General features: G+C 39.8%; 1 protein-coding gene across 7 annotated transcripts in view; it reads left to right on the top strand.

Annotated features, from left to right (window-relative positions):
- BBX (BBX, HMG-box containing) overlaps positions 1-24,214 on the top strand; it is a 182,074-nt gene that overhangs the window by 79,483 nt on the left and 78,377 nt on the right. For 6 of the 7 annotated variants that reach the window (XM_019528624.1, XM_019528625.1, XM_019528626.1 and 3 more), the window contains one exon: positions 22,499-22,669. In XM_019528624.1, the coding sequence (XP_019384169.1) occupies positions 22,508-22,669 (162 nt within the window). In that variant the 5' untranslated portion in view covers positions 22,499-22,507. Of the gene's footprint in view, positions 1-707; positions 792-22,498; positions 22,670-24,214 lie in introns of those variants that run through there. The other variant, XM_019528622.1, reaches the window with a different exon arrangement.

Below are 24,214 nucleotides of genomic sequence, written 5' to 3'. Positions count from 1 at the left end.
GTGTGTGTGTGTGTGTGTGTGTGTGTGTGTGTGTGTGTGTGTAAAACTTTATAAAATATCAACTGTCTGCCGTGCTGGGCCTAGCACTAAACCATCTTGTTTTATAAAACACAATTCTTGCAAGCCTCTTATTTGTTTCTATGTTTTTCTCAGATGATCTTTCTCAAATGATATCTGAGAGTTATTCCATTATGTTAGTTTGGTATTATGCAAAGAGGCAAGAACTACACCAAAGCCTTTCTATATAGAGTCTCTCAGGAAGTCAGCAAAAGTCAGTGACTGGCTTCCTTAAGTTATTAGTCTGAATGTGTGTTTTAGGGTATTCAATTGAACTGTAGTTTGTTCAAAGTGTGATATATCACATACCTTTTTTTGGAAGTTATTCTTTGCAACATTGAGCTTAAACTCTTCTCAGTATTTTTTTTATGTCCAGTCTCTTATTCATTTCCATGTGTGTCCTCAAAGAAGAAGAAAACCAGCCTTCCCAACCCAAAATGATAGTGCTGCCATTATTATATCTTTTGGCCATGCTTGACGTACATAGGATTCAGGGATGCTTTCTAAATTAGGTCCTCTAGCAAATGCAGAAGAGATCTGCAGGGTTCATAAAGACTGTCAGTTCCAGTTCTTCATTCTTGCCCAGTATATTTTTTTTTCTCCCCTTCAGGAGTATTTGATTTCCATACTCCATAATGTGGGTAAAGGGCTTTATGTGACTTGAAAGACCTGCTTCCTGTATTGCAGAAAAGGCCTATTTCCTGAACGGCTTTGGAAATTACTTAAAAGCAAAGGTATCCACCAGATACAGAACTTATTGCTTTAATAGTATAAACCTACTCTTGGTCAGGTTAATATCCCAGTCTGTCACTTGGACACTTCATACATATGTTGGTTCCCAAGTAAGTACAAACCTGTTATAATCTAGCTATAGGCTTTTATTGAATTTCTCTGATATCAGCCAAATGGAGCTTTTAGGAATTGCCTCTCTCCATGTTTCTTTTACCTTATTTCAATACTGATCCCTCATCTTCTGCTCAAAGATGCTGTTCCTGAAGATTTCTCTGGCATAAATGTGGTAAATAGACCTCATTTTAAACATCATTTTTCCATGGAAGATGGTGCTCTTTTTTTATAGATGGCAAGAGCATTAATTGCATTTAACTTACTGAGGAGAGAGGGGATTGTTTTTGGTGGGTTGTGAGTTGTTTTTGTTTTGCTTTTTGTTTTGTTTTGTTTTAAATGAGAAAAAAATTATTGAAGGGTTTTTCATATGTAGGAGGTTGCTTTAAAAATGGTCTGACGGACTTTGTGTGATTTCAAGCCTTCTCTCATAGGAAGATGCAGCAGTTCTCTACATTGCGTTAAACCAGTAAATAGAGGAGATCTTCAAGATGTATCTTTTGGGGCCAGGGGCTGTTATCCTGTGTACAGGGGAATTTCTAGCATGGTTGGGATGCAGCGCTTTCTAAAGAGCAAGTAATAACACCGTAGGATTGAAGAGATCTCAAAAGTATGCTGTCAGCTGCATTTCTGACCACTTTTTTTCTCCCAGCCTATTAGCATTACATGAAATGCTTCTGATTCTAATACCTGAAAGGCATTAATCTGTAGTTCTTATTTGTTTGCTTTCCATGTTTGACAGCTCTCTGTAATCACTGACACAATTTCCACTGTATAATCCACTTCCCTAGTTGTTGGTGTGAGCCTTGCTGCAGCAGGAGGCAAGAGAAATTGCATAACAAAACGAACAAAAATAGGAAACGCTAGTAGTGAAACTGCCAGTACTGCCTGTAAAGGAGAGACGAGCGTATGTAAGAATTCAAAATTCTCAGAAGCTGCTGAGATGAATACTCCAAGTCCTGCATGGTTAACCCTTTTGCAGTATAATGGCTTCCCTGTGCCCTCTGTGCTGATGTTACCTATTGACGTCAATGGATGTCACTTGGGGTAGCACCTTTCTACAGGTACTTGCTGTCTAAATGTATGGAGGAGATGTTCCAGAGCACTTAATTGGTGTAATAAAATATATCACATTTACCCAAAGAACCTTGTCTGCGAAATCACTTAATGCTTTTTACGCAACACAGTCTTCTGAAGTGTAAGAAGCGCACACTTTTCTGCCAGCATGAGTAAATAGCTGTCAAATACTTGTTCTTTCTTAAGTTACTTTGAATCGTGATTGGATCTGGTTGACTTGAGGGGTTATTGCTGTTAGGTTTTTTGTAGTTGAAAGGGAATTTTTGAGGTTTTAACCTGTTGCGTACCACTAACTGTTGTAATTTGCATGTTATTGCTGTGCAATAGTATTTGTTTGGCATTTATTTCCTAGCTGGTGCTTTAGGGCTCCTGGGGCTATGTTTGGCTCACCACATTTATTTTCAGTTTCCAAAGGATCATTCTGAATGATCTGGGCATTGCCCAACTCAGTGGTTAGTTATGGGAAAATAGTTGTTCTACTGCTGGAGTATAGAGAAGTGCTGATTGTTGGGATTGTGCTATTTTAGGTTGTTGAGCTTCTTGAAAATTTCCCAAGTTTTGTTTAGGGTACAAAAGGCCAGTGGAGTTGTTTGCGGAGAAAATTATTTTAAATGGGGAAAATACTTTGATTCTTGCAGAAGCTCAATGTAAAGCAAATGCTGATTATTTATTTATTTTTCCCTGTAGACAACTTTTCAGGATAATTCAGGCTTAATCTACTATGATAATTTCCTTAACTGTAAGAAACAGACTAGTGCAGTAACCACTGTTACTGGAGAATAAATAGTAAGAATAATATAGTGTAGCTAAGCAAAGTGATGTCACCACAAGGAGAAAATTATAGACTATTTTCCTCTGTTGAACAGATCTAGCTCTTAATTGTAGGGGGTGCCTTACAAATAGGTGTTCTGTGACCATACACCGGTATTGGCAGTTCCATTTAAATGGACTTCTGTTAGATTTCCATGTTGCCCATGAGTTTGCCTGCAGTTTCTCATTTCCTGGTAGCAATGCGTTGAATGCAGATTTTGGAAAAAATCCCTTTTCACTTCCTTTTGTTCCATCTGCATGGGGTGTTTCAGTTCTGTATAGTCTGTCTTCAGTCTTTACCTAAAAGCAGGTTTGGTAAGATGCAAGAGGTCAGGATCTTCTGCTGATCTGTCAGATAACTCCATTAAAGTCAGTGTAACTATTCCAGTTTTGCCTAACTTAAAATTGGATCAGTATTCTTGATGTGGCTATTTAATATTTAAAACAGCAATCTATCAAAACAACCCCCTACTGACGGACTTAATTTCCTTTATTTATAAACAAAGAAACACAAGGCCAAGTCTTAAAGGTCAATTTTAATACTTACTTGGTAGCTGTGTAACATATGCTTTTACTGGGTCAAAATCCCCTTTCTGATAGCTAATACAAGTATGTTAGAAACACTGAACCCTTTGTTTCCTCCCCCTTTTTAATCAGTTTTAACTATTTGAGTACTTTGACTTCCTGTAGCACTTCTGTATGCATGTGGCTTTTGTTTTCCTTCCTGTTAAGGTTTCTGGGTACTGCTGTATAATTTGGTGGCTATAGGACATCTTAGCTTTGAATTTTGGTCATTTTTTGTGCATGCTGTCTTCCTGCTTGTGGTTTTTGCTTTTAACAGCTGGCCTGTCCAGTGAAATTGTTAATTGCACATAATTGAAATTAGGTGCAATGATCTTTATCCTGTGAGCTAATTTTGCCCCACTTGTATCCTCACTATTATAAATTCTTCCCCATTTGGGACTCTCCAGCAGCAGCAAAATGTTTGTTTTCCAGTATTTTCCAGTTAATCAACACTTGCCCATCCCTAGCTGAGTATATTTCAGCTCTGAAGACTGGAAATATTCATTAAGTCTGATACAGATAGGAAACAAATAAAGAAGAAAAAAGTACAGAGATGATGGCACTTATTTTTTTGGCTCTTTCCACAACCCCAACTTTCAAATCGAGTAAATGACTGTTGAAAATACTTGCAATGGAAATTTGCATAAGAAACCCGTAAGGACTGGGTTTCCTGGGGGCACAACGTGCTTTAGGATTCCTGTATTATGGCTGACGCAATTTAATTTTTGAAGCCCATTCCCAACAAAAGAATTCTACAATTTGATTAAATCTAGTCTGAGAAGTATGGAGTTTAGGGCCTGTCTAAGGCTTCCTGTTTCTAGATGCTGCTGCAGTTATCATAGGCACTGGTATAGATATGATAGGGAAGGTGTAAGTGGTGGATATGTGCTCTAAGAAGCTTTGGGTTGTGAAAAAGGTTTTAACTTGCTACAGAGCAGCTGCATAATATAGATCTGAAGAGCATTCTGCAAGGCCTATCTTATTCTTCTGGGTCTACGAATATAGTGTACCAGTTTGGGGCTTGATTTATTTATGGAGAAGGGGAGCAGAATCTGGTTGGGGAAGACTGTTGTATGGGGTTTGTTTATACAGTATTTTAATATCACAGATTGGGAATGGGCCATACCTCATTATTAACTGCAATAAAAATAACATTATCAAAAGAAGTTGGGTGCCTTGAGGCTTCTCAAACTAGGTGTCCCTGGATAATTACTTGGCTGATGGGAATGTTTTGCCATTTACGTGGATGTATGAAATCTGCCTCTTTTGAGAGGAATTCACTGTAGGCATTTGATTATGTTACTGAGGTCTGCAGCCTGATCAGGAGTTCTTTGCACTCCAAAGTGCTGCTTAAATGAAAAGGCTAAACCAGGGCTAAAAGTAGCATTCAGGCCTTTGGAGCATTCAGTTTCTGAGGAAATTAAACACAAGCCCAGCCACGTCCAGGAAGAACTCCCTCAACTGATTTAAATGTTTGATTCTTAGCTGGCTGATTTTGGTTTCTTGGGGTGGGATTTTGCCTGTTTTCACTTAAGGCTTATAAAGAGCCTGGATAGCGCACTGATTAATTCTTGCCACAGTAATAATTCTTCCGTGGTTGAAAGGCCTCCATCGTTTCCAGTTTGTTGCATCCTTCCTTCTCCAAAGCCCAAATTATGACTAATGGCTTAATTTACTATTAAAAGATGCCAAGTTTTAAAGCTGCAGGCCCTGGTCCGCAGCCTACTAAAGTCAGTGGGAGTTTTCACAATCACTTCTACAAGCATTGGATTTGACCCAGAGGAACAACCTTTCTGAAGAACTTATGGCCATATTTTCAAGTGCTCGCCAGCCACAACTAGAGTCAGATTTTCAGAATATGTCAATGCACATGTAGGCACCTTTTAAAAAGGGGGCAGGTTTCAAAATTCCTGTGCATTGAAAGCCTAATATGTAGTGTATGTGGCCAAAATTTCTAGAGCTCAGACTATATATAGTCTGCTGAGCTTCCCTGAAAATTTGTGTTGCAATCAGATTCATTGCCCAGGTTGATTTCCCTAATTGCCAGTGTTACTAGTGCTGTCCTAACAGCTCAGCTTCCAGTTTCATGATTAAGAACCTCTGTTTAAACTCTTTTTTCAATTTGTTGATAACTACGGACCAAATTTTACTGTGCCCAGTCTGAACACTTGAGTTTGGCAGCACACAGGAACACTGCTTATGAGAACAGGGAAGTGAGCAAGTAATACACACACATAATGTTGCTGTTACTTATTTTATAGCTCCCAAGGTTTTCAGAGTTGCCACATTTGGAATGTCTTGGCAAACACTGTATTGAAGTTGTAATCTTCTTGGGCATTTCAAGCAAAGTCATTCACATGTGTCATTTGGCAGACTTTGTTTACAGTGAGGCGGGAGTCAGACCATGATATTTTTAACTAGCCTCTAAAATTGAAAGCTGGATTTTGAAATGTATCCATTATTCATTCCCCCTTATAGTTTCTCACTAGCAAATGAAAACAATAAAATAGTTGTGCTGTCTAGCTTAAGGAAGAAGATGTAGAAAGATTCGTGTTTAAATCGTTAGCTTGCACTCCACAAATCTTTTGAAGTGGCTTTTGCTGAATCATATGATGGTCTTGTTTGGGTAGAATTACGAGCAAAGACAGCCTGCCAAGGTCCTAAATAAAGCCTTTATCTGAGAGAGAACATGAAGGTGCCTGATGATATATTTTAGCAACATTATCAAGTATACAAATGGTTTAGAAATGGAAGTGTCCCTTAGAGCCCTGTTATATACTTTGCTTGCAGACAGAAGTCTGACTGAAGCCTATGTGAAATGTACCTATGTAAGAAGAACACAAGGCTGCAAAAAGGGCACTGCCAGGTTTAAAACCACTTATTTGAGAGAGAACCTCCTTAATACTCCTTGTTACTCCAGAAGTGAGATTTTTTTTTTTTTTTCAGAGAACCTAAGGGTCAATGCCTATGTTCTTGCTGAATTTCAGGGTGCCTCACTCCAATGAAAACTCCAGCCAGGTTCTTAAATCTGAGATGTTTTCACATTCCTCTTCTGTGTTTGCACTGTTTGTTCATTGTGCTGTTGAATGTTCTAATTCATGCCACTAATCTGTGCGACTCACAATTTTTTTCCCTGTTACTATGAAAATTCCTTGGAACAATAAAAGCCTTTCATTTTTCTTTTCTTCCCTAAATTGGCATAAACCGGGGTGAGAAACGCATCTGGCCTGCAGGGCCAGTGTAGGAATGGCCCATAGATGAATGGTGCGGGAATGGGGCATAGGCTGGATGAATAAAACTAGGCTGAATTTGGCCCATAGACCCCTCTTCTTAACCGCTCCCTGCCTCCCGACACACATCCCATGGTGGATCCAGGGACTGTGGTGCTTGCTACAGAAGAAAGATTGAAATGCAAGCTGCATGTGCCGCCTGCTCCAGCTGGTCTGGGGTGGACGCTCTGTATTTCAGGTCCCAGATTGGCCAGAATGGGTGTTGGATCCAGCATGTGGGGGACCCATGGAACCTGGGTCCCCTCCCCTGCATGCCTGGTTCATCACCCTCTCTGACCAGTCCAGGATTGTGTTGCATGTTGTGCTTGCTCCAGTACCCATGCTTCCTGTACCATCTGCCCTAAATTGGCTGGAGTGGGTATCGCATGTAGACTGTCCAGAACAGGCACAGTGGGTGCTGGAACCAGCATGGGACAGGCTAGCCTGGAGCTGACTGGCCTTGTATGAGGCTGGTATCGGGGGCCAGAGAACATGGTACTGTGAGATGCATCATTGATACCCTGGCTTAAATGATTTTTAGTTTAGCTTAGACTTTCCCCATCATGCTTGCAGGTTAACCAGTGTGACATTGTCCTACAGCATAAGAAACGTTACTATAGAGAACGTGATGACTTCTAGATCAGAATGTGCTTGGATGCTGTCATTTTCAAAACAGTAGCAAATGGTCTGATTAAGTTTATATGCAGCCTTTTATCAAAACCCCTTATTTTCCACTTTTAATCCATTTCAGATGCAAAGGATTTTTCTTATGCTTGGTCTGAGGGAAGTTTGTGCTAAATCAGTTAAAAGTATTACATTATGTGGGATGTGATTATATTCCAGCTCTCGTGCACATTACTCTTAAGGGGATGAGGATAGAATCATTGGATTGGATGGGACCTCAAGGGTCATTTGGTCGAACGTCCTGCCTGCATTCAGGATGTACTATCCCTGACCTATCTCTTGCATGCTTATCTAGGCTCTTCTTGAAAACCTTCAAGGACCTTTGAAATTCATATTTTTGTGTGTTGCCTCTGGCTAGCCTGCTAGTAAGGCAGAGCCTCTGTGTGAGTTCTGGGAGGAAAAAGCAAACAGAAAGGTAATTTTTGGCATGCACAGAGCACACTTACTACACTTTATAGTGCAGCATGATGCCATGAATGTTGCCCCCATGCAGTGTGTTCAAATTGGCAATCACATTTTTGTATTTCTGAGTCTAGAAGAAATAAATGGTAGAAGCTCTGGGTTGCTTGTTTATGGTTTGAATTTTTTATGCGGTTAAAATTCATTTTGGTTGGTTTTCTGCCCAGCCGCAGCCACATCAGTCCTATACATGTTCCTTTCTCTTTTTCCTGTGCAATGAGAAGGTGTGCCACTTAGATACTGTTTTCTTCCTCTTCTAACCTTCTGTAAAGAAAGGGCTGTGTCTGGGATTCTTTTATAAGAATGGTGGATATGCCCCAGTTTAAACATATCAGCATGTAAATGCATCCTGTAGGGATTTGAGCATGCAATTAAAAGTTTGAGAACATATTTAAAAGTTTTGAATCGGGTCACAACTGCATCTAACCTCAGACTAACATACTGAGTGGGGCATTGCATTACTAGATGGTGGTGTAAATCCATCCAAGTCTAGAGTGAATCTCACTCATGCTTCACAACGTGAATTTCAGTTTACACTTTATAGCAGGTATCCCCACAGTAAAGCTGTGTCTCCTCCTTTCTCATGGGGAGGCAAAAGAACTTGGTTTTGATTCTGTCACCTCACATATCATTTTTTGGAAGGCAGGATGGATCTGGGGAACAGAGCAGTAAGCTCTGGGAGCTGGATTCTGGTCTTGGGGGTGGCCCTGCCTTGCTTCCACCTGGGTAAATCATTTGACATTGTGACACCAATTTACAGTTGGCAGAATGGGGATATGGATATCCTACTATATAAAGTGCTTTGGAATCTAGCCTGGAGGAAGAATAAGAGCTAAGTGTTCATTCCCTCTCCTTCCCCCATTCCCCTTCTCACCCAAATCATTTTTTTTTTAACTTGGCTTTTCTGGATAAGGTATTTTAAAGACTTGTTTCTGTGGAATGCTTGGGTACTAAGGCCCTGATTTAAGCACGTGCAGTAAGCAGTAAGCAGGTAGTTATTTCAGGATCAAACCTAAAAGAATAAGTAACATTTTTCCAGGAAAAAAGAGGAAAAGATTTTTTTTTTTTTTTTTAAAACCTATTTGAAAACCACACAAATGTGACCACAAGGTGGCATCTGAAGATGGTGTGAGGAGACATCCCTATTTTCATGATTGTGAGTGTTCATAGAAACAGAAGGACTGTAAACCTGACTAGTTTCAAAAGAAGGAATATTAGTTTTAATAATCTCTTTAAATTCCAGTTATTTTTTCTGTGATTTAGATTGTTTATAATTTCAATCTACTCCCCTTTTAAAAGTCTGTTTCTAGTGCTCAAAATAGTATTTCTAGGAAAAGTAGCTGTGGGACTGATCAGTGTGAATGAGTATACTTGCTTAATGCTTCAAAAAAAAAAACCAAGTTATGTCCAGTTTTATGCCAAAGTTGGGCTTAAACTAAGCTCCAGAGGGCAACCACATCCCAGGCCCACTATTTAACAAGATGCTAATGCAACAGAGGGCTACTGCCTTAAAAGGTGCAGGTGTAATGCTAGCAAATAATGCTCTCAGTTGAATGTCCACTAGAGGACATCTAGGGAAACTAAATCATACAGCAGGCCTTATAAAAGTATTCAGTGCTTTTAGTTGTGCCTCCTGTGATCTAATCAAATCAAATAATCTTCGACTGAATATTAGTTACTAAACCTGGAAGAACGTGATGCAGGAACTGGAGCTAGTAATTCAATAATTTTTCTTTATTCTGTTGTATGGAGGTTGTGCTCTGCCATCGATAGAATACTTAACTTGAACCTAAGACGAAGCCTGTTTGATTTGGCTACAGTTCTGACATATACGTGGTTAGACAACTAGGTTTTATAATAATTAGACAATAGTTCTGTTGAAATGTCTATCCAGACAACTTGCCACATTCAGGGAAATGGGTTAATAAATTAAGCCTCACAGCATCCTTGCTGGAGAGGTTTTATGTCCACTTCACATGGATATTATCAAATGTAGGGGAAAATAAGTGACTTTTCACTTGGCCAGGGCAGCTAGCCATTTTGTATAGAAAATCACTACTGTCTTTCCTTCCCATTCCTGAATGCCATTTGCCAGCCTATAGCAAGTACTTCAGGTATACAGTCTGGGCCCCACTGGACTCAAGAGTTGAGACGTTTTCACCATGGGCTTCTCCCCAGCATGCAGTAAGTTGCAAGGTCGTGACCTCTTACGATTGTTACACATTTGGATGGAACAAATGCAGAAGATTGCCGTTTTGTGGTAGTTTCCTGGTCTTCCATTCTGATTCTCCCTGTCTGCCATTCGTAGATGTTGGGAAACAATCGATACAGGATGATGCCTTCACAGATTCACAGAAATTTAGGGCTGGAAGGGACCTCCTGAGATCATCGGGTCCAGCCCTCGTGCCTCTGGTTTGATTCCCCCCTGTGTGCTTTGGTTCATAAGTTAAAGGCAGGACAACTTTCAGTAAGTCTCTAATGCCTCTCTCTCTTTGCCCAGCTGATGATATCCCAGAAGTTTAAAATCTCCCTTGAGGGTGTGGTTTCAGAGAGTTTACCTAGCAGTTGTTTTGGTTTCTGTACCCTCTGAGCACTGCTGGGCTGTAGCAGACACTACTTAAAATAGTTTCTCTTGTTTAGAGCTGGTTACTGAGCGTAGTTGCCTGCCTGTGAGTGCCCTGTCCCCCAAAGAGAGTCCTCTGTCCTTTCCAGTTTCCCTCCTTGCTCTGGTGGGGAAGTAATCTGCTGCTGGCATGTGTTGGTAACAGATGACTTCCCTCCCTGCAGTGGCTGGTGGAGAGCGCAAAGCTCCTCCCATTTTTCGTGTGTTCCCTGCCCACCAGTGCAGGAGGGGGAGAAGCTGCCTTGCAAAGACTGTTCCTTTTGCTCTGTCAGCTGTGGGGCTTATTGACTATGCAGGAAAAGGGGGAGGAATTTCACACCCTGTTACTCCCACATAGGCATGTAAAGTCTTGGCAGTTGAAGTCTTGCTCTTATATATGCCTTGTTGTCTGCTGTTCCTTGATGACATTGCAAAATACCTTTAGGGGCAGGGGGGAGCACCTGCCTATGCCTTCTTCTTGTTCTTTTCTTTTTTTTCTTTTTTCAGTCATTTAGCTTTTGAACCAACACAGTAAGGATAAGCAATCTCGTAGTGGCAATCACCAGCTCCTAGCATCAATATTTAGCTATGCTTTCTTGCTCATTTTTTTTCAGGACCCCAGAATTTTTTAATATGGATGTGTGCACATCCTACAGTTTAACCTCCCTCTTCTGTTTAGTTTTATTTCAGAATCACTTTGTCTATGAAATCTCTGAAATCTACCTTCTGCCAAACATTGCTTGATAGCAGTAACCGTCAAAAACACTTGCCTGACTTCCTGCTCCTGGCTTTCTTTAAATTCCTGACATCCTTCAGTAATTACTTTTACAGAAATTCCTGTTAGATGATGTAAGCCTAATAATTATCATGTGGGCATTTCAAGGTACAGCAAATAAGTTTTTTGATCATGCTTTTTCTTTGTTAAAATTAACACATCTATGAATACTGCTTATTTTTGCATTTGTAAGTTAATGCATTAGCTCTTAAAAGGTAATAAATGACTTCCAGTACCGGGTCATGATGTGCGTACATGAGTTTTAAGAAAATTGCACTGGATTCGTTTGATCTAATGGCCTGCAAGCAACTGGTATGACTGGGAGACAGTTCCAAGTAGAAATAAATAAAATCAGGGTCCTCAACCTTTTGCTTATACTAAGATTTATCAGAAACCCCTTAGTTATTGCATCTCATATATATTTAATTAAAACACTTTAAGAAAAAGATGGTTGCAGTAATTGCTAATAAGGTTTTAAATTTGAAAATGTATTTCAAACAACTAACTTAGTTGATGATTCACTTTCTTGCAAACGTTATAAAATCAGAGTCCCTAACTACAGAATCCCTGAATTACTAATATGCCCGAAATAGTCTTCAATGGATATTTTGCTCTGTCTGAAGCAAATGCTTGCTACATCCATCTTTTTGCTGTACTATTGTTAATGCAATATCTGTTGTCACATATGTTACTACATTAAATTTCAAATACTAGTGCTTTGCACTCTCACTTAGCTTAGCTAAACCCAATCCTGTGTGTGAGGGCCTGATGATAGATATTAATAAGAGTTTTTTGTGTCTGAATCCCTTAATCAGCTTGGAAGTGCCAACTGCTTTTTGCATGTGGGCTGAGGAGAGGAGATTTGGTTAGAGTTGCTTGTATTAATATTTTGTTCTTCACTAGTGTCTCAGACAGCCCTTGAGAAACTTTTAAAGAAAGAACCAAGCCACACTGTGTTTTGAGATCAGTACTTGACTGTTTTACAGACAACTAAGTTTAGGTTTTGAGGATGCACTGCTGGCCCTGTTAAAAAGTCTGTTTGAAGTTTTGCTGCTCACTTCAGTGGGGCCAGGAGAGTGTAATCAAATATTGCTGTAGGCAGGGATAAAAAAACAAAACAAAACAGGTTATTCATACAGACTGACTAAATGCACCTCTCCAAATTCTTCTCTGGTGAAGGTCTGCTGCCTGGAGGCAGTAAAGTTGTGCTAGTAAAGATGGGCTGGATTTGGCCCATCTTTAAATCATCAAAACATTTTTCTTTCCATCTTCCTGATTCTCTTTTCATAAGCTGTTTTTGTAGAAAAGAGATGACTAGGTAAGAGGTTGGATTATGTTGTTCTGGCAACTAACATTGAGGGCAGGTTTTTAGTTTCTCTTAAAAGGTGCCTGACATATAAAGCCCTTTCAAAATGAGTGAGAAGGTCTCTATTTACTTTACTGGCTTTTGGATCAGTCCTTTATACTTTGGTTATCTCACAGCTCTCTGAAAGCATCCCTACAGTGTTCTGTACATAGAACTGCATGCGACTTCCCTTTTTGGTTTGTAAAGACCCAGCACTTAAAATGCTGTCACCCTCAGGCTGACTGTTATCTTTTAGGAATTATTTTGACAGTGTTCACTAAAACGCATAAAAACACAAGTAGGCATTTATTTGTGTGTGTGCGCGCGAGAGAGGAAAAAATAATTTAGAAATATATTTAGAATTATATTGGCATCAAAGTATCAGAGCATGTAGTTTCTTCCACAAGCAGAAGATAGTAAAAGCTTTTAATACTATCAAACCCAAAGGAGCAGAGTACATGCATGCCCAAGGGTCCTGCCCCCCCCCCCTTTGGGGAGAGGGTTGTTATCTGAACTGCATAACACTTTCCACATGTCTGTCATCTTGCCCCAGCAAAAATAAAAGTTGGTGTCTATGATCAAAACCATAAGCTGGCTTCCTTGCTTAAGCAAATCCACAGGTAGTTTGTGTGTTGTCTGTACGCACACAGATGAAAATATATGACTTTTTAGGGTCAGCAGCAGTTTCATCTTTACCTTTCCAAGAAAAAGTGATTATCAGTCATTTTTTTTTCTAGTGCCACAAACTGTCTTAACTCAAACTACTGTGTCCTTATCCCATTCTGATCTGAAAACCTTCCAGGAACGTAACAAACTGTAACTGCAAGTAATGTATTCTCTCTGATCCTCTTCTTAGGATTGTGTGTATAGTGACATGGTTTGTTTTAAGTAGGAGGTTGTTTTAAATAAATGTTTGTGCTGCTGTCTGCTTATACTAGTCAAGGCAGGTCACATCCATCTTTTAGGAGAAAAGTATTCCATCCATCTTTTAGCAGAAGGCTGATTAGGCTCTGTAGTTAGACTCATTTGAGGAAACTCCATCAGTGGCACAGATGGGTTTTGCCCGTAGGGTAGCAAGTTTCTTTATGCCAAAGGAGCAGTTTTTGACTGTCATCTTCATCCCAGAACTTTAAGTCAGTGTTTTATGTACCTTGGGCCTGGGCTACTTTGAAAATAAAGATTGGGACCTTGAACTTGGCGCTGTAGTCCTATGGGTAGCCAGTGCAAACAGCAGAGGCCTTGTTTGATGTTCACTAACAGGAAAGTTGGTATAACTTTATGTCCTTGAATATTTCAATATATTTGGGGCAGTTGGGTGTGAAATACATGGAGTTATTTTATAGAGCTAGTACTGAAACGTGTATTGTTGTAACAAAGATTTGGACAGAGCAAATAATTTGCAGTCTATCATGCAAAGCCTAAGTGCTGGCAGTGGGGCAGAGTTAAAAGGGAAGAGAAATACTAGTGCTGAGTGACAAAAAAGATTTATAACCTTAAAATGAAAATAGAATGGGCTGTGTTCCTCTTGCATCCAGCCTTTTTCCTTGCAGCTTCATATGTATTTTTAACAGACGCAAGACGGAGAAAATCGTTTAAAACATAGCTATGCAAATAGGCATGCAAACAGCTGCTGCTGCTTGATTTGCTTATTTTTTTGGGTGGCCTTGGAGAAATAAAAACCAGAAACAGAAGAGGGAGCTGTCCATGAAAACACAGAACTGGAAATAAGGAATAGTTTGATTTGTTTACTAAGCCAGGAGAGAGCATCATTAAAAATTAAGTAAAACTTGTTGCCATGTTGTTAGTTACATGTGGTGACCGCCTGTCCCAAATCCCTGCCAGCAGGCAGCAGTCCATTTAGTCACAGCATGTCCCCCATTAAACTAACACTTCTCTGAAAGTTAGGGAACCTCATTAATGGCTCTCTGCTGGGAAGCGGTAAAGAGTAGATCCACTATTTGGTCAGTAATTATCACCTACTAGTTTCCATTCTTCTTTGTTTCAAGCTGAAAAAAATATTCAGGTCCAGTGACTGTGGCGCTAAAGGAACCAGTTAATAAACATAAGATTTTTGCTTTCATTTACATATGTGTTGCTACTTGCCGTTTCACTGTCTCTCCTTCCTTTTTCTTTTAATTGAACTTGCTGCGTTGGAGTACTGGAATTGCAAAAAAGCGATAGCTTATTGCCAGAATAGACAGCCTGATTAGCTGAATTGAGGTTCTTTGTGGTAGCAGTCTCCTGCTTCCTGGTCAACACAGCTCACCTCGTTGGATCATTAGCTATAAGTGGGACACATGAAGTCTGAGAAAGTAGTGTCTACATAGTTCATTCCTTCTTTTTTGGCTTTTCTTTTCTTGAAAGATATGAAATGAAATTTCAAACTTTGACAGCAGTTGTCTAGAGTGGAAGATGTAGATTGAAGATTATCGTTGCAACTTTTAAAATCCATTCAGAATGCATAGTATACAGGCCCAATCCGATCATGCAGCCCAAGTACTAACCAAATGAATTCCATTAAAACTGCCTGGTCTTCTGCATGCAAAATGCTAGTAGAAGATGTCAGCCCATTGAAGTCTTTGTCCATGGAGAATTTTGTCTTGGACATCTCTGAAATTTTACTTTTGCAGCTCAGTAATGCTGCTCTGGTATTTCTTACACGTAGCCTAGAAATTGCCACAAACACCTAAGAAATTATTTTTTAATAATTTTATCAAGATGTCGATGACCACAAATGTAAAAGCATACTTCTGTTGCTTCTTGATTAGTGGAACTGTCTTTAATGCCAGTATTAACAGACTGTTTTGAGGTTATGAAATCAAGAAAAGAAATGTAGAAGGAGTCAAAAAAACGGGTTTGATTCTGAAGGTGACGATTGTGCCTAGTTATATAACTACATTTGAAAAAAGGTGTAACTAAATGTTCAAAGTTTTCCTTTTGAAAGCTGAAATTAAGTATGCATCAGTGTGTAAGACGATGAATATGTGGTCAGCGTTTTCAGAAACAGAACAAAAATGAGACTCAACAGGAAAGGGCTGAAACAAATATCAGAATATTTCCATTGGTATAATTTCTCTGTCTTGTCTTATCTGTTTGTGTGTTGGATACTATGGGTGTGTGAAATTGCGCCAGCTATTTTGTTTTGACACCTTTCAAGCTCAAAACAGCAAAATTGAAACAAAATGAAGGACTTTGAAACAGCCTCAAAACAAAATGAAGGGCAGTCGAAACATTTTGAAAGTTTTGAAACATTTTGAAGCTCAAGCTGGGCTTGCCTGCAGGGCAACGGAAAGTAAGGAGAGGGAGGGGAAATGGGGGAGGGACTGGTCTAACACTGACTGTGTAGCTGGCCCGTGACTGTGATCCTTCCCTGAGGTCCCTTCCAATCCCAGTGCTCTGGAGGAGGTATGGAAAAACTGCATAAAAGGCAGCATTGTTTGAATGGGCCCGATCACAGGGCACTCTCCCTCACAGGGCACTGGTGTGACCAGTCAGGCCATCAGTGGGCTCACCTTCAAGTCAAGGTGAGCCCACATGGCAACAAAGATCATGGGGGCCATGAACTGTGTAGTGCCGGGGTAGCTCATTGGGCAGAGTAAGCTCATCCACGGGCTCACGGTCACTGACAATGGGGCCAATATGGCCAACTTTGGCATCTGCTGTGTGGCCCTCAAGTCTCACCTCATTGTCAGGGACACCTTAGAGGGGGACAGGGCTGCTCGTGATGACACCAGCACCACCAGTAAACTCATTTCCAAATGCAGGAAGGTGGCAGGCTACTTGCACCAGAGCATCAAGGGGGGCAAGATGCTGTGGGACAAACAGAGCTGATCATCCCGCAATACAAAATCGCGCAGGATGTGGTGGACTGGGCTGAGGCTGTAGTGGGGGAGGAGACCTCATTGGGGCACACTGTGTACGTGTTAAGGTGCCCCAATGGTGCTGAGGCATCTACATGACACAGTGTGTCACCCATGTCACAAGTTTTGCTTGTCAGCAGCCTGAGATGCAGTTTCCCAGCACCTGTCTCCTTGAAACCTGGTAAGTTTCGTGGCCTCAGCAGGGGCTATTATTCCTGCAGTTTTTATCCTGCTGCACCTTCACACACATGACATGAGTTTTGCTTGTCAGCAGCTTGAGGTGCAGTTTCCCAGAAACCTCTGCACTTATCTCCTTGAAACTTGGCAGGCTTTGTGGCCTCAGCAAGGGCTACCATCCCTCCAAGTTTCATCTGAATCAAGCAAGAAATGACAAAGTTCTAGGCAGTCTTGCGCTTCCTCATTATAGCCTATGGGCTAAATATTGAAACAGCGTTGAAACAAATTTCAATGGAACGGCAGTTTCTAAACAAAACGGAACTCGAAACACTGTCCCATCGAAACAGAACGGTGCTGTTTTGCACAGCCCTGTTAGATATGTGTAAAGTATCACCCTGCACGTGTCTGTACTGTCAAGACATCTTGAACATCAGCCTTGACAAGAATGTGTTCTGGTGATTGTTTATACAGTATGTGTGGCTCATTTTAAACAGAGCTATTTATACTTCTGTCCTGTTTTGTTGGAATATTACTTCTTTCTCTTCTGTGGGTGCATCTACGTGAGACGCTACGTCACTGTCCTTTTAGGCTACAAACTTGTTGGTATTGCACAGTAGGGTCAGAGATAATCTGTGCACCACCGGGTCTGCAGAGTAACAACTGTGCAGTCGGGGGCATATATAGATGTGCCGGATACGTATTATCCTTTATCTTGCATATGCCTGACAGCTTCTTGTGATTTTTAACAAGCTTGTGAATTTCATTTAAATGTCTCTGTCTTCACGTTTAATGCTGCTTCAAAAATTATCTTGTCTCCATTATCTTGTCTTTTAAAGACCACCCATCTCTAACAAACTGGAACATATATCAAATGTACTCCTGACATACTTCATAAATTTCAGATACTCCAGAGATTTTTTTTCTATGCATGTACCCTAACTTCCCTCCCCCCCCCCCTTTTTTGTTAGCCTGAGCTCATAAAACTGAGGCATCAGACCTGCAGAATATCTTGCTTTTGTATTTAACACTGCACAGCATGAGTAGTCCCATTGCTTTCAGTAGGGTACCTCCATGTCTAAAGTTCACCATGTGCATAAAATGCTTCAGGGTCATCACGACCCAACTCTCAACCATCTTTTGAAAAACTTAGTGTAAGGAAGACTTGCCAGACCTGTGTTTTTCTTTCCTGCAATGTGGTACATTTGGTATTTTTCCCCTCCACAGTCACGTGTAAAGAATTTACCATTTTTCCCCACATTGGGTTTCAAAAGCAGTTCATCACCAAGCACTAATTTGGCAACTTTGTTTTTTCTTCAGTTTCTGTGATATATTATGGTAAGCCAGACTCCATAGTGCATTGCTTTTGTTCTTAACACCCATGTAGAATAAATACTGGAGATGTAGTTAAGTCTTGCATTATTAGTCACTGGCACCATCTGTATGAATCTCCATCTTAATTTTCTTTAGCAATTTGAAAGAAACGTAGTATGGAGTATATCTAAGCTTTCATAATACAGTATCTAACGATGTTTACTTTGTTTGTGAGCAATTTTCCATTGAAAACAAATAACTAACACAGTATTGATTGATATATCAAGAGAAAGAGGTAAACAAGACTGTTGTCAAGAATTTAAAGATTGAACTTAAATTAATTCCTTTAATGTTTCATTAATCAATAAGTAATTAATGCTAGCGTAATATATAGTATCAATTATTTATCCATGTGTTCAGTTATGTTTTAATTGGTTCTTGTACTAGTGTTGTACTTAGCCAGGATCTTGAACAAGAGAAATGAAGGAAATGCTGTATTCATATGGGTTAGAGTTAGTTTTTAGAGTTTTTCTTACTGTATTTTCTTGCATGTAATGGGGTTTGTTTTTTTTAGTGTATTTATTTATAAACATATTGGTGCTTATGACACCAGGGATTCTTAAGAAACATGTGATTAATGGTATAGAACTGTAGTATAGGAAATGTCTATTTAAAAAGAAATAAATGTTAAAGATGCAAAAGATGCAATAGTTTGGCTTTTAACTCAAGGGAAAAGTCTGAAGTAATTTAATAAAGAACGGTAACCTTTCTAATATGCTGCTGATATTGACCTATGGCATCCTTTGTCCTTCCTGTTTCTAATAGATGTCTGCTGGGGGCTAGGGAGATGCAAAAAATTAAGACTGTTCTGAAATGTTTAGTGCAAAAGTTGTATGAAATAAACTAGAGAGAAAGGTTTCAGAAAAACTAAGCCTGTTTGCAGTAGTGATCCAGATTAGCTTGAAAATGCCCATTGTGATTTGGTTCAGCATTTATGTTGATAGGAAGGAGGTGAGTGTTGTGATAGTAAATAATATAGCTTAGCAGGCATCTTGAGGGTTTGGTTTGTTTTTTCACACCCTGCTGTTTCCTTAAAGGAAAGGTCCAAAGCTGGTCTTATAGGGCATTTATACATGTGTTCTGGGAGGGGTGCTTTAATTAGGGTGACTCCAGGAGCTGCTCTAATTAAAGCTCCTGGAACATTATGTGTATTAGCTTCCCTGCACTGAAAAAGGCAGCGGGTACCCTTTAGTTAAAGCTTGTTGAATAGACTTTAAAGCACCCCTGCTGCCATTTTTCAGTGCAGAGACGCTGATGCCCATGACGCTGGAATCTGCGGTAGCACAGTAATTACCATGCTGTAATTGCAGCATTTTGGAGATGCCTTGCTGCATGTATATAGGCATCCATAGTAGCCTTAACTTTGTTCTGCTGAGGTTAATGGTCAAAACTCCCATATACCTAAGTGTCGCAGGCCTTATGAGAGAGCCACTCCAACTTTGAGGAGAGAGAGTGCATCTTGCTTCTTATCAGGCATGTCTATATAATATCTAGGCTTTGATTTATTTGATATCACATATCTAAATTTGTTCTTCCCTTGTTATATGGAGCCTCCTTACTGAAAAACTCTTAATAGATGAGTTATTGCATCATAGGTAAAGGTAAAATTTTTCACAATTAAGGTGGGGAGGGGGGCCTCATTAACATAACTGAATTCCAGGAAGCAGAATATATACTGCTACCCCTTCATTAATACAGTGCAATACAGTAAAGATTGGGTTAATTTGTTTTAAAGAACATCTGGGTGTTCAATGTCTGGCTTGTGCGGGGAAAATATAATGTGTGATTTGTGAGCTAGGCAGAGTCATAAATGAAGATTGTCATTGAAAAGTGGCTAAGATTTGGGTTGTGATTTCACTTGCCTTTTTATAGCATGTAGCTTTGGGATATTCTCAGGTATAATAGTTACAAAACATGCTGTGGGATCACTAAAATCCTGTGAAGATTTGTCTTAATCTCTGTTAAAACTTCACGGAACAAAAAGCTGCCAGTTAAATATAATGTCTTGAAATAGTAATGAGATTTTTAGTAATGCCTTCCAAAAGAAGATCACAGAGCACGTCTTAAATATTTATAATCAAATCTTCACAAAGATACCAAAGGAAGATAAGGGAAAATTGATAATACCTGTTTTACAGTTGAATAATTTGAGCAATAGAAAAAGCAACAAACTTATCCAAGTGAGACCACAGTGACACCTTCCACGCTACAATTAAGCTACCTGTATACTCCAGCCTGGGAGCACAGGCACATGATTCCACATATCACACACAGTGATTTTTGAGCCAGAAGTCCCTTTCCCATCATTCCATCCTGTCAGTAAATGTATCTAGTTGAATATGAAAGCAATCCTATTCTTTACCTTCAGCACTTTGCTTGGAAGGCTATTCCAAATTGTCACTCCCTTCATAATTAGATATCTTCTTCCAGTTTCCAATCTAAATTTGCCCATAGCCAGTTAGTGGCCATTTGAACTTGCATCAGTATTGTCCTTCAGGCTGAAAATCTAATTCCCCACAGTTCACTCCATGAATGTACTTGTAAAGGGTGATTGTGTCCCCTATTAAACTCTGCTTTACTACACTAAAATAATGTTTAAGTTAGCATTAAATAAAAGAAGCAGTATGGCCAAACAAAACAGCAAACTGTTCATAAATCACCAAGCATCCTTAAGTGAGTGAGTCTTTGTATGCTGAAGGAGAGAACATTTACTGTTTGTAGTTTTAAAACTGATGAAGCAACTTTCTCCAGAGTTGAATTGTTTTCCACCTTCAGTGAAGTTTATTTAAAAACCTAATTTTAAACTACTTCTAGCAGTTGTCTATGATTGCAAGTTCAACAATGAAGTTTTGAACATGTGGGACGAGCGGCTTTCATCTTAATGCTGCCTCCCATAACTCCAGAATGAGAGAGTGGATATTGCCTAAACTCTTACCAGAAGAAAAATCACCTTTTAATCAAACAGAAAATGTTGTTAGTGCCAAAATGTTCCAAGTCATAGCTCCTTGTTTCCCAGGGCCTTGACATGAATGTAAATCAGAGCAGCCAGTAAGTAAGAAGTGGATTTTGGTCCCCTTTGGCACATGGTCCAATTGAGAATTGGAGTAGCAGTTTAAAGCTCCACCATGCCAAAATGTCATTTAAAAAGGGGTTAGTGTTTGGGCTGCAACTCAGGCAGTACACAATTAACCCAATCTTTACTGTATTGCAGATTAATGAAGGGGTAGCAGTGTATATTCTGCTTTCTGGAATTCATGGCGGGGAAAGCACCGTTTGGTCTGAATAATGATGGCTGTTGTTGATGACTGACTGCTGAGTTGGTCCATATTATTTGGCTTATCAGTTGCTGTCCTAATACCTGGATATATCTGTCTCTGTAGTATCAGGCATTATAGGTTGCTTAGACTTAAAACTTCATAAAATGGCAACTCCTTACCAAAAAGCAAAATCTTAAAACACGTCATTTGTTTGCCCTTTTAAATGATGATTATATCTTTTCTAATAGTGGAATGGTTTTCCCATTGAAATCTTTGGCAAAATGCTGATTTCATTGGTACTCTAATTGTTTATTTTGTAAGTGAGAGAGGCCTGGTAGACTTCCAAAATCTTTTTTTGTTTATTATCCAGTTGCTGTCTTTGTGTTAATCCTGATAGTAAATGGAATTATTTTCTGACTACACAATGTGCACTCGGGACAAACATTGCTAGCTCTATTCTTGAGTCCCCAGAGTTAGTCCCCAGTAGGCTCTTTCAAGGTATGTGAGTCGCACCTGGATATCAGAGATGGGATTCTAACCTGTAATGGTTTATATATTTTTGAATAGAAGATAGATATAAGATGCTGCTAAATGTGAAATGCCAATCTGTAAAACTAGCATCGCAGTATTATTGGTATTCTGTGTGTGTACGCAATTCCTTCGGTATGAATTTTTTTTTCTGTGTATGCATCTTCCTGCAGACAAGCATTTTGGAAACTTTAGCTTAATTGCTGCCTGTTGTTTTGCTTCAAATTCATATGCTATAACTCACCCCTTTGGTGCTGGGAGTCATATTTCCCTGGTGCACTTGTTAATGGCATTGGGGAAATCCTATCTCATGGTGTCATAGGATTAAACATCAACACTGCTTAATATAAGTGTATGATTAATGGATGAGTGGCTGAAGCAATATTCTGGTGCTAAAAAAGAGGGATTTCGTGGCTTGTTCTGTAATAAAATGTTGGACTACTGCAGTGGATGTAGGTGTGAGAGAAGCTTGGACCCTCTTGCTTAGCTGGGGAAACATGAGTGCCTTATACTGTAGGTTGGGTGAGAGCATGTTCAAAAGCTAGTTTGGGCCAGTGTTATCACTCCATATTCTTAGTCTTGGATGTCAGTATTCTATCTGAGAGCTAGGAGGAAACGTTAAGACAAAAAAGATATGCCCACAGTGAGCACCCAGTGTTGAATTAAAAACAATATATTCAACCCTTATCTGTAGCTTTTTTGTTTGGTTTTTTTGGAGGGGGGTGTTCATTTGAACAGCCATTTGAAAGATGATCACTTATGTTTAGTAGTTCTTCGTGAACTAGGTAATATGACTTTTGTGACTATTTTTACATGGCAGGTCACAGTAATGAAAGGCAGTAATAGGAATAAGGAGCATTCAGCAGAAGGAGAGGGGACTGGGAAACGACCAAAGAGAAAGTGTCTTCAGTGGCATCCACTACTTGCAAAGAAAATTCTTGACTTTTCTGAAGAGGAGGAGGAGGAAGAGGAAGAAGAAGATATCGATAAGGTAGACTCAGCCCTTCCAAAAGTGGAGACAGCTTGGTTGCTCCAGCTGTGTTGAGACGTACTTCAGTAAAGATCTTCATATGGATTATTGAATTAGGAGCATAGCTTGATAAAGTGGTTTTCTTTCTTTAAAATACATCACTAGAAATATAACATGTTTGAAGATATGTATATTTTGGGTTAACGCTTGCTTTATTTTTTTTAATTAAGATGAGAGGAACCCAAGAAAACTGGAGAAGATTTATAGTATGATAAGGAAGCTGATTCTGGATTATTTAAATATCTATGCTAAAATTGCTAGCAGTATACCAAAGGGTTTCCTTAAGGTAGCTCAACAGAATTAAAATAATTTCAACTTCAGTTGTTCATTGTTGCACCTGCAAATGAAAGGATCTGGCATCCCTGAAACTGACAGTGTTCTAAAAGTCAGATTCAGCTATTAGTTATGCTTTTGTACTCCATAAGAAGTCAACATTCATTAAGAAGAGTGTAATAGAAAAAGATGACCTTGTTAATAGTGGGTCAGATTCTTCCCTTGTTTATATTTTTGTAGCTCCTGTTTGACTGTGAGTATAGCCAGCAAGAAGAAATATTCTGCACTCAAAGATATATGAGAAACAGTGCTTTGTTGTGTTCTAGCTTTGTTCAAATCTTTTTATACAGCTCATTTTCACACTTAATCTGAAACAAACTTTCTGGCAGTCTTTCAGTTACATGTGGTATGTTTTATAGCCTTGATTTCTCATGGTGCTTTTTCAAGAGTTTTATAGGCTCAGTGTTATCTATAGTTTTGCGCAGTGGCAGTATCGTAGCCAATGAGGTTAATCCAAGGCACGATTATTGCTAGTTGAAAATCTTCTTCAGGGGGTGGGTTTGAGTGAGATGCTAGGCTACCTTTCTGAGCTCTGTCAGCAATCTTTTTTGCTACACTTGTCCACAAAAATATATCTCTCTTCTGGGTTTATGTGGGCGGGATTTCAGAGGCCCTTCCTGGGCTTGCAACCATTTTCTTTTGGCACCATTCAAAGACTTTGGCTTTCCTCTTCCTCAAGAACCAGAGCCTGTGGAGTCCCACAAGTTTTATACCTTGTTGATCTCCAGCTGTAATGGCAGTAGATAGCTAACATTCACGTTTCTGTCACCTAAATCAGAGGTTCCAACTACCGAGCCACAAAGGGTTAGCTACCAGCCCCTGCTTGGACCCTCATCCATCCGCCTGGCCGAGCAGCTTCTGCTGCTGGCAGTGATACGGGGTTAAAACTGGGGGGGGGAAGCCCCAGGAGGGAGGCAGCCAGCTCCATGCGCCCTAAGCTCCTGTGCCGGTCCACAGGTTAGGACCAGAGTCAGGGAGAAGGGAACGAGACTAGGAACAAACAAAGACTAGACACAAACGCTTCTAAGTTGGAGTGATGCTGAAATAGGGAGAAATCACTGGAGAACAGACTCGGGCTATGGTGCCTTCACTTGAAAGATGGTGTACAATATTCTGCCAGCTTGTAGCTGGCCTTCTGTGACATGGGTCTTGCTACTGGGACATGCTTGTCCA

This window comes from Crocodylus porosus, unplaced genomic scaffold, assembly GCF_001723895.1.
Source record: "Crocodylus porosus isolate Cpor-Errol unplaced genomic scaffold, CroPor_comp1, whole genome shotgun sequence".
NCBI lineage: Eukaryota > Metazoa > Chordata > Crocodylia > Crocodylidae > Crocodylus > Crocodylus porosus.
The sequence above is the reverse complement of the archived record's forward strand: the minus strand, read 5'-3'. Positions and strand labels throughout refer to the sequence as shown.